Raw genomic sequence first — 9835 nt, 5'->3', positions numbered from 1 at the left:
GTGGAGTTTGGACAAGGCTAAGACCACAGGTCTTCATTTGCATGCTGGATCTAAAGGACTCATACTTCCAGGCCCAAACCATCCATTATCTAGGAAGGATTGAAGAATCAGTCTAGCCAAACAAGAAACACCAGTTCAGGTCACTGTGCTGCGGTCTATCCGCAGTACCCATCCTGGGCTCACAGGATCGACTTCCGTCTCCTCCGTTTCTGGACGACTGACTGACCTCACCAGACTTGGGGGCAACTTTGCGTTAGCACTGGAACTTCTGAAGGCTTTTTATCAAGATTGGGCGATCATGGTAAACCTTTGGAAGTTTTCATACTTCCCTCTCAGAAGACTGGTATATCTGGGAATGATTCTAAGACACCACTCTCCACAAAACCTCATTAAAGACAGGCGTAGAAAAGTCACAAGACCCGTTCTTAAAACAAGAACTCCCAGCCCAGAGTGACTATTTTTTCCTCGGACACCTATCATCTCTGGCCTGTCTAGCCTCCAACGGCTGCCTCAATATTCGTTCTCTCCAGTGTCGACTTAAGTCCGATTGGAATCAGGCCTTCGATTCCACGGACATTCTGATCCCCATGGGACCAGAAGTTTGGACGAAATTCAAGGGATGGGTGTCAGTCGAGAATCTACAGAGTGGTATAACCTTCGCATCCTTACCGACCCCTCGGACTTGATGCTGCGCTTAGACACATCAAAAGAAGGGAGGAGGGACCATAGTGCTGTACCACACGACTTTAGGCCTCTGGACAGAGTCTGAAAGTGCCTTCATTTAAATCTCTGAAGAGATGAAGGCCAACTTTCTGGTCCTTCAACAGCCTCATCAGTTCCTAACAGGCCACTCCTAACAGACCACTCAGTGGTGTGATGAGCTACAACACCATATAGGGGTTCGCATCAACAGGCAAGAAGTAACTTGCTTGCAGCCTCTTCCCATCTAAGAGTATAAATACTAAGATGGGCCAAAGTCCGCTCGGTACCACTATCAGCCCGCTTCATTCCAGACTAGAGGAATGTGCTCGCCAATAATCTGTGCACAACATTTCAGATAAAGTGTACCGAATTATCTTTGGATCACCTTTAGCTGACAAAGTCCCGACTTTACGGGGTTCTCCAACTATGGATGTGTTCGCAATGCCCTGAACCTCAGGCATCCGCTGCTCCCCAGTGCTAGACCCCAAGGCTCTCTGGCAAGAAGCATGCCGACAATGGTGGGTACAACAACGACGTTTACATCTCGTCCCTATCTTTGTCTGAAGAGAAGGGTACTCAACAAGGCTAGAACATCGGTCAGCCTCTCAAGGGCTCTTCTAGCTCCGCTATGGCATTACACAGAACGGTTTCCAAACCCTCTGCAGCTCCTGATAGAGCCTCCAAGAGAACCCTCTCCACGTCACAGACAACCACACTTCGACATTTACCACAAGCTATAGCTTCACTGTGATTGTACACCTGGTGACTACCCAGTGCCTCCTCTCTCACAGAGGTTTTTTCGCAATAAGTTGCGAAGAGGTTGTCTAGATATCTGAGGAATTCCTCAGCATCAGTCTACCAGGCAAAGTATAATGTCTTCTGTGGTTGGTGTCATGGGAAAGCTTATTTCTCCACTCGATACCTCTATTCCAGCAATAGCGGAAGCCTCGAGTATATGCAGGAGGAAAAGACCCCTTTTTCAGTTTCAGCAGGTAAAGACGAGCGCTCAACCTTGAGCCTCGCCTTCAAACTAAAAGGAAGGGACATCCTCTCATCGCTAGACCTTTCCTAACCCATGCAGACTTACATCTTGCCTTTTCCCAGTTGGAATTGAGACCTTACGTTCCACTTCACCAGGAAACAAATTTTCTCCTGGTTTAGAAGACAGTGTTCCTACACACTTTGACGGTGGCCAAATGAGTCAAGGAACTTTGTGGTCTCTCTTTCGACATTGCCCATTAATGAGAAGGGTGAAAGGCAACGTTCAGTTTCGTCCCCGAGTATGTTGCTAGACACAGTCTCCAGAGGTGACGGATCCTAGACAACAAGTCTCCACTCAGTAACTGACGATCCAGATCATCTGTGACTGTACCCGGGGTAAGGTTTGAGGTTCTACCTCAAGAAAACGGCAACAGCCCACCCGGGTCCCTTCTCTTGACATCAGCACTGGGAGAGACAAGAGGAGGATCACCAAAACATCGTCTCTGCTGGATTCACAGAGTTATCAATTACGCTCTGAATCCAGATCCTCATCCAACACGTCGACTTACGATGTTAGGGGCATAGCTATGCCCCTGGCCCTTCTAAGCAGATTACTCTGTGACGCAGGTTTTACAAGCAAGGGTGTGAATGCTCCAGGTGACTTTCACAACCTTTTTCCTGCAAGACATGACCCACAGGAACTAGATACGATCTCTATCGATCCCGTGTTGGCTGCACAATAGCTGGTTGTATACCTCAAGCTCCTTATTTGACAAGTAGCAGAAGGTTGAGGGCACTGTTACCCGGTTTTAGTCTGTGTGAATGAAAAGATTTGACTGGCTCTTATTCTTTTCTTCATCATCCCCTCTCTTGGGGAAAGCAACATCCTGGGTTCTCTGCATAAGCTGACCCCAAACCACTGAAGATAAACCATGCTCCCTTGTGTACCTAGTATTAAGCTAATACTGTTGCGTCCCCATACCCTGGTGAGGTGGTATTGGGAAAGTCCTGGTTACAAAAGTTTTTCCTACAAAAAAACTCGGAATAACTTTACCTAGACAGTCACACTTCTAAATATCTCAACACACAGCTTGCGTAGGCTGCTGACTTTGCGTAGCAAGGTTTTAGCGAGGTGCAGGGACTCCTTATTTTGAGTACTAACATACTCTGATAAGAAACCCCCGGGTAAAGCCAAAAGCCAGATTGGTAGGTACGTCCACCTTTCCTAATGGGTGAGTCACCCTTAAATAAATAGCGTAGGTTGGTATTCCAGTTACAGAACAAATGACAAATTCGTAGATAATTTTTGTTTTCCCTAACGATACAAACCTTAGCTATTTATACAAACTTGCCCGCCAGCCCTATCCCCTTTTGAAGACCTACCTCCAAGCAAAGTGAGCTAAATCACTGGTGTGTGAGCGAGAGCGGTAGCAAGCTAGCACCCCCCCCCTGCCCGCTAACTAGCAGTATGGGTAGTTAACCCTTGCTAAATTTTAATGGCTTGTCATTTCAGCTTCTCAGAAAGTAATACCCCTTAATAAATAGCAATGGTTTGTATCGTTAGGAAAATACAAATTATCTACGAATTTGTCATGTTTCATCAGTTCATGGCTAAACTGGCGATAGATCCATTTACTGAGCATAGCTCCTTGCCTCCCATTAAGACACAACCTCTGCTTCGAATTTTGGTCTTACACAAATAGATACCCTCGTTCATTACATAGGAGTATGACTTTAGTGAAGCGGAACACTGCTGTCAAAACTTTTAACCAGTCAGTAGAAGAGAAGCACTGCCCCACCCACTGCTCACTTACTACAACTCCACTTTCATTTCAGCAGTCATTGGAGACAGACTTCTGTCCCTGTTCGCTGGAAACTGGGCAAATTCCAGCTTTATTCTTTGTCTCTGCTACAGCGTCTCAGGCATCTTGTCCTCGAGTTGGGAACTTGATTAATGCTGTCATGTTTTCTTTAACTCCTTGGGTTGGCCAAGGGTGAAAGCTCATCCATGACTCTTTGTAGTTAAGACTTCTATGAAGTCTTAGGATCAGTCTCCTCTACGTTGAAAGTCTGTTTCCGTCCGTGTCTTATATGCTAAACCTTCAGGGCTTTCTGGTAAACTTAGCGTCTTAGTGAATGCGGTTGATTCAACATTTTCTGCCTCATTGGAAATCAGTTGCTTTGCAATCCGATCAATTGAGAGGTTTGCTTCAAAAGGTGCTCTCAGTGCCCTCAGCATGCATTCAGGTGGAAGCTAGCCTTTCACATGAGAGATATGCTTTAACCAGGATTTTCCTTTGCTCTCGCAGACTTCAGGATTTTTTTGCGGAGGCAGTTGCAAGCACAAGCTGTTGTCCTAACCTGGTAGTCTATCTGCCCAGGTGTCTCAGAAGTGCTTACATGTTCCAACGCTAGAGGCTCCAACTCTTCAGAGCTCCTTGGGGATTTTGGCAAGCTGTCTCAGTATGTGCTAATGGTGAAAGGATTCTTCTCACCTGAGAGTTGCTTGGAGTAAGCAATCTCTCAACACTTACACAGACCAAGTTTGTGCTCCTTTGGGGCTCACGCTCCTCTTGACCTGAAAGACATGCTTAAAGCAACCATTCTGTCAAGGTAATTGGAGAGCTTTCAAGGTGATTGATGGGCTTACCTGAATGCTCTTGAGCTGGTAAATCTCCTTTCTAGACTCTGAATTAGTATGAGGCAGTTAGGGGTCTAGAATAGGTGGTTTATTCCACTGCTTATGGACTGATATCACTCAAAATTCAAGATAGATATGTTTCCTTATCGAGAAACCTTAGTGTCTTTGATAGCTATGTACAATAAGCATTTATGCCTACACTATTCAAGATTCACATATAGTAGGGTCCAGAAATATGCATGTTCGAATTGAGCGATTCCCCTTTTATGTGGTCGATAGTTCTCAAACATAAATTTTCTGTATCTGCAAAGCTGTTCAAAGTCTGAGTCACTCACAGTCACAAAGCATATTAAATCTATTATCTTTTCAAGTATTTGTAGGCTAGAGGAGGCTTAGGTATGGTAACTGATAATAAATGTAACCAAATTATATTTACTTTACATTTTGACATAATTTCATAATAAATAACTTATTTGAGAAAAAATTCCATAACAATAAAATCAACTTTTGTCTGTGCGAGTCTAGTTGATAAAATGTAAACATCGAGTTGAGGTTACGTTCTCAGCACCTTTATCTTTCTCTTTCTGTAACCTTTCAATAATTTTAATGGTAGTGCTAATGACAGTAGTAATAACATTTAGATTAGCATAATCAAGTTTCTTTGTTTTTGCTGGTGGTTCCATAATTGATGTGGGTACAAAATGATACGAAATTGAACTGATTGTAATTGAAGTTAGTAAAATTATTTTAGAAATGTAACGTACAATATTATCTTTCGTAACAGTTTTTATCGTACTGTCATTAGTGGTAGTTTATTATTGTTGACTGAATGCAAACAAAATGATTTTCCTGTTTTGTGACGTATGTTGGAAATTTTGTAGATACAATAATAAGTAAAATATTTGTAATAACATTACTTAACACGTATGTGTAAATACGTTTGTTTGTTCGTTATGATTGGCAATGAAACGTAAACAAACGAATGGTTTCTGTTTTTGACAGTGATTTTATAAAAAAACATAAAATTGCCTTAATTTGATTGATTGATTATCAGTTATCTAGCATCCTGACATCTAAGGTCATTGATGTCAATGTTATTTGTTATAAATGAAGAAATGAATAAATAAATGGTAAATTAGTTTAAAACAATAAAATCAAGAACATCCTTATAACAGTTAAATAGTTTTCAAAAGACCTGCTTCTGAAATAAATTTAAAAATACCACTAGTATGGTACGACACATCATGTCCGAGAATTTTGGCTAGGATGAACCTGCCATCCTCAACTCTAGCTTCAAACAGATCTATTTCTTTCGGTACTGTAAGTGGAGCATTCGATCAGCAAATATCTCACTGTCAAGGGTACCAAATAGTCGTCGCAACAATTTCATTTATTTGAAGTTCTAAGGAAAAAGTAAGTAAAGCAATATTAGTACATGTAATAACAAAATTATTATATAATCAGTACTTGATAACATATCTGTTGCTGCAAAAGCTAATCTATACACAGATGTGTAAATGCATTCGTTTGTTCGTTATGATTGACTATGAAACGTAATAAAACCGTTGTTTCTGTTTTAAGTGGCATGTTTAGAAAAGCATGATATTAAATTGCTTTTATTTAGTAATTTTGATTTCAAATGATACTGCACAGTAAAAGCTAGTCTATAGGGTAAAGATTCCCCAGAGGAAGACCTGAAGCATGCAAAGAATTAGCAGCACAAGAAGGTCTAGTAACCGAAAGTCTAGGAGACGAGGGTTAGCTGGCAAAAGTTTATGCCGCCTACGGGGAGGACAGTCTAAGATCTCCCTCTGGAGAGGAGAGGTAATGGCGAAGCTGAGGAAAAGCTCCAAAGAGCTGCAAGGTTCCACAGAGGAAGAGCACCAACAGATGAGATAATCCAGCAAGACATGTCCTGCTCAGGCACTTGCAACTGTAGAGGAAGCGTGCTGAGGAGACAACATAACCGGGGCGATGACCTGAGGGCGGTGTTTCTCCGCAAGGAACCGTTGAAGCCTCTTCTACGAAGGGGAACTACTGATGGCTAGGGAAGGTCACAAGAAATGAAGGTGTCAGCTCTCTGAAAGTAAGAAAGTAAATCTCCCAGAGGAGGCACTATCATTTCACTAGGGGACTTAGTGGGGTCTCCCTGCCCCTGGGCCTGTCCTAGAGTTAAAGGACCATCACTCTTGATAGGAGGAAGTTGCTAGGGAAGAGTTTGAAGGGTGAGTTCCAAGGGAAGTAAAGGCAAGCTGCGACTTCTAGACTTTGAGAATGACCCCGAAGGTGAAGAATCCCTTTTGCAAACGCCCAAACAAGCAATGCTGGAAAGAGAAAAAGAAAATTAAAGTTAAAGGTGACTTTTTAAAAGCAGAAACTGCCAATGTATTCCAGGCAGAGAGAGACAAGTTCACTCTCTGACAGCTGAAATCCAAGTGAGGTTACAGTGAGCAATAGAGGTTACCTCCCCTTTACTGGCAGGTAACTACCTTGCTGGTTGGTTACATCTTGTTAAATGTTTTAACTTTCATATTCCAGCCTTCGCTGTTATCCATCTCTCCTATAGTAAAGGACGATGGTTTGCATTTTTGCAGGAATAATTACATTATAAACAAATTTATTTTTTCCTATGCATTTACAAACCTTTCGTACTTAAAATATGCATACTCGCTCTGTTGGGAGGAAGTCCCCTAGAACCAGACTGGTTCTAAATATGAGTTTGGATGATTACTCCAAAAATCTCCTAACAGCTAATCATTGGGATGTAGAAGCTATTAGGGCCATGGCCTGGAAGAGGGCATGGAAAACCTCTCTTAAAGGGAGATGACGTTGACAATGTTAAACCAGCCTCTTCAAGAGAAATGCTTGGCAAGTCTGCAAGTAAGGTGCTCTGTCGTGTAACTCGCTAACTTCAGATGTCTGACTAACTGTTATGGCTAATACTGGATTCTTGTAATATGGTCTGTGTGGCAGCAAAGATAAAAAAAAATCCCAAACTTTCAAAAGTTATGTCATGATGAAAAGCCTGAAAACTCAAAAATACTTTGTCAATATAGAGAAGAGAGACAGTCTTGAGGAAAATATACCAAGGATACCCTTCTTAGGTTAGCAGGAGGCTTGTACACCAGTTTCCTGCAAATGAGGACTATCCCTCCTCTGACTAAATTCCAGGATAGGCAAGACTGCTCAAAGGTTGGACCCATCCCTTGAAGAACAGGGATCCACAATTACCGAGAAGCTTCTTCATCCATTCCCTTGCTGAAGCAGAGAAGAGAGTCTTGAAGGAAAGACCTTATGATGCCCTGCTCAGGCAAGTAGGAGTGGTTGGAAACCTAGATTGCGGACCAGTCACTGACCCATTCGGCTCAGTCCACAGCACACTAATGTGGGGAACTGGTACCAAGCGTTAGTATTTCCACTTTCGCGGGTATTGAAGTACCTTTGGAAAGAAAAGAAGGGTGAAAGGTAGGGAACTCTCCTGTAATGATGTGAGAGGATTGTTCTTTAACCTTGTGCACCACTTTGTACCGCATGGAACTCGTCCACCAAACATTGTCTGTGGGGTTAGCGAAGCTTGAGGCTGGTGTGGTAGCCACAGCTCTTTCATCATTTGCAGGTGAAGCTCCTTACCCGGATTGATCTTCAGCCTCGTATGGTAAGCTGATAGGGATAGTATTCATACTACCATCTCGCTCTGTTAGGAAACATAGCTGACACAGATCCCTTTGAATTTGGTTAGCGATCGTGAACTTTTTGTAGTTCGAGATCTTCTGTCCACAAGTTTAATGGCCTCTCTGTCTTCACTAGAGCCTTATCAAACATCATTAAACTGACTTAAGTGGGTTAGCAATGAGCGAAAATACAGTATTGCCTCTCTCCTCTTAAATCAACCTTCTCAACGAATGTTAACATGTTATGAGCCCCTTTGTCCAACAATTGCTGTACTTAAAACATATATAGGAGGCATGATACAGTTAGTATAGCATACATTTCATGACTATATGGTTGCTTTGCTTTGTCTGTACGAATAATGCTATCCCACACAACTCACTAGAGAAGCTGCAACAAAAGACTGAGCAATGCAAAGCAAATTGTGGATATCTTGACACTGCAAAGAGAAGACATTTAAAATGTGCCTTCATCAAGCATCTACTCTACTTAGTGGTGAACAAGCTAGCAGTTGAAAAAATAAAGAAAAGTATTGCACTTATGAGATGAAGCCAATTGTGGGAGACCTCACTAATAACATACTGTCTTGACCTTAGGGTGTCATTTCTAACTCATTTGGTTGGTTGCATTGTCAAACATTTTGAAAATTTAACCTGGTGTTTCCAGCTTATTAACTAAGGTTAAGCGATTTACCAGCATGTATTTTTTTATAATGGTACCAAAGTTCAATAGCGTATAGTTAAATTAGTAGTTAAGGTTTTATTGTATTCATTCGTGAGAATACGTATTCATTAACTAGATATAGAAAAGCATCTAAGAAAACCTAAATTTCTGGTGGCAATATCTGAAAGTTGATAGAATATATTTTTTTTGTTTGGGATCTTTGACCTTTCTAGTCAAATAGGGCTAAACTACTTTACTAACTAAGCAGCAATTCGTAAATTTAAGGCAGCAAAGCTCATTTTTCATTGATATTGCAGTGAGGCCTGCATGCAAGATTCACCAAAATAATACCATGTAGGGGGTCCACTTACTTGGTCCCTAGCTGTAGTTTCTTTATATCTCTCTTATTTTCTCTGTTCTTGCTTTCTTTCTTCCATCCTGCTGTCCAGCATCATCTAACTTTTATTAAATGGTGTAATTAGGGCTTTCCTAGTAGCATTTGTGTACTGAATGGCATCATAGGCCCCAGCTCTGGGCTATATAACCCAAAACCATAAATCTTGATAAAAAAAAAAATAAAAACTTTTTACACATGTCATAAGCAATTTTTTATTTTATAGTTCTACACCAGAGGCAGGAAAATATAGTTTAATTATGCTTTTAGAAGTATTAGGCTGAATAAAATGTTTTACATAGGGGACACTTTAAAATTTTGTATTTCTCAAAGCTTTCCTTACTTCATTCATGCAGTTTATTATTGTATTGTTTTATATTTGTTTATTCTTTATGGTTTTTTATGTAAATTGAGTAATATATTTTTCTCCCTCAGGTCCCTGTGAAAAGATATCCTTGGGTTATTCCTCACCAGGATAATGTAACTGGTACATCAGATGCCTACACTCCATACACTACTACCAAACCAAAAATTGAAGCTTGGGTTCCTCCTAAACATTAATGTTTCTGTCTACTGTATTTCTTGGCTATAACAGTAAAAATTTGACATTGTAAATATGAATGTACTATTCTAATATATTACAGTAGTTCTTTGTATACAAATGTTTTATTTCATACAGATTTTTTCCAAAGATATGGTATTGGCACAAAGTAATACTAGGATGATAATTTAAAGAAGTATGGACATGCATTGATGAAATATCGGCGCAAGAATTTTACTAAAAC

At 41.0% G+C, this 9835-nt stretch overlaps 1 protein-coding gene across 1 annotated transcript in view; it reads left to right on the top strand.

The window, feature by feature from the left end:
- LOC137640232 (probable NADH dehydrogenase [ubiquinone] 1 alpha subcomplex subunit 12) overlaps positions 1-9712 on the top strand; it is a 34897-nt gene extending 25185 nt beyond the window's left edge. The window contains exon 4 of the mRNA XM_068372800.1: positions 9486-9712. Coding sequence (XP_068228901.1) covers positions 9486-9611 — 126 coding nt within the window. The 3' untranslated portion in view covers positions 9612-9712. The remainder of the gene's footprint in view (positions 1-9485) is intronic.
- Positions 9713-9835: the final 123 nt, after the last annotated feature.

The sequence above is a fragment of the Palaemon carinicauda genome, chromosome 4 (assembly GCF_036898095.1).
Source record: "Palaemon carinicauda isolate YSFRI2023 chromosome 4, ASM3689809v2, whole genome shotgun sequence".
NCBI lineage: Eukaryota > Metazoa > Arthropoda > Malacostraca > Decapoda > Palaemonidae > Palaemon > Palaemon carinicauda.
The sequence above is the reverse complement of the archived record's forward strand: the minus strand, read 5'-3'. Positions and strand labels throughout refer to the sequence as shown.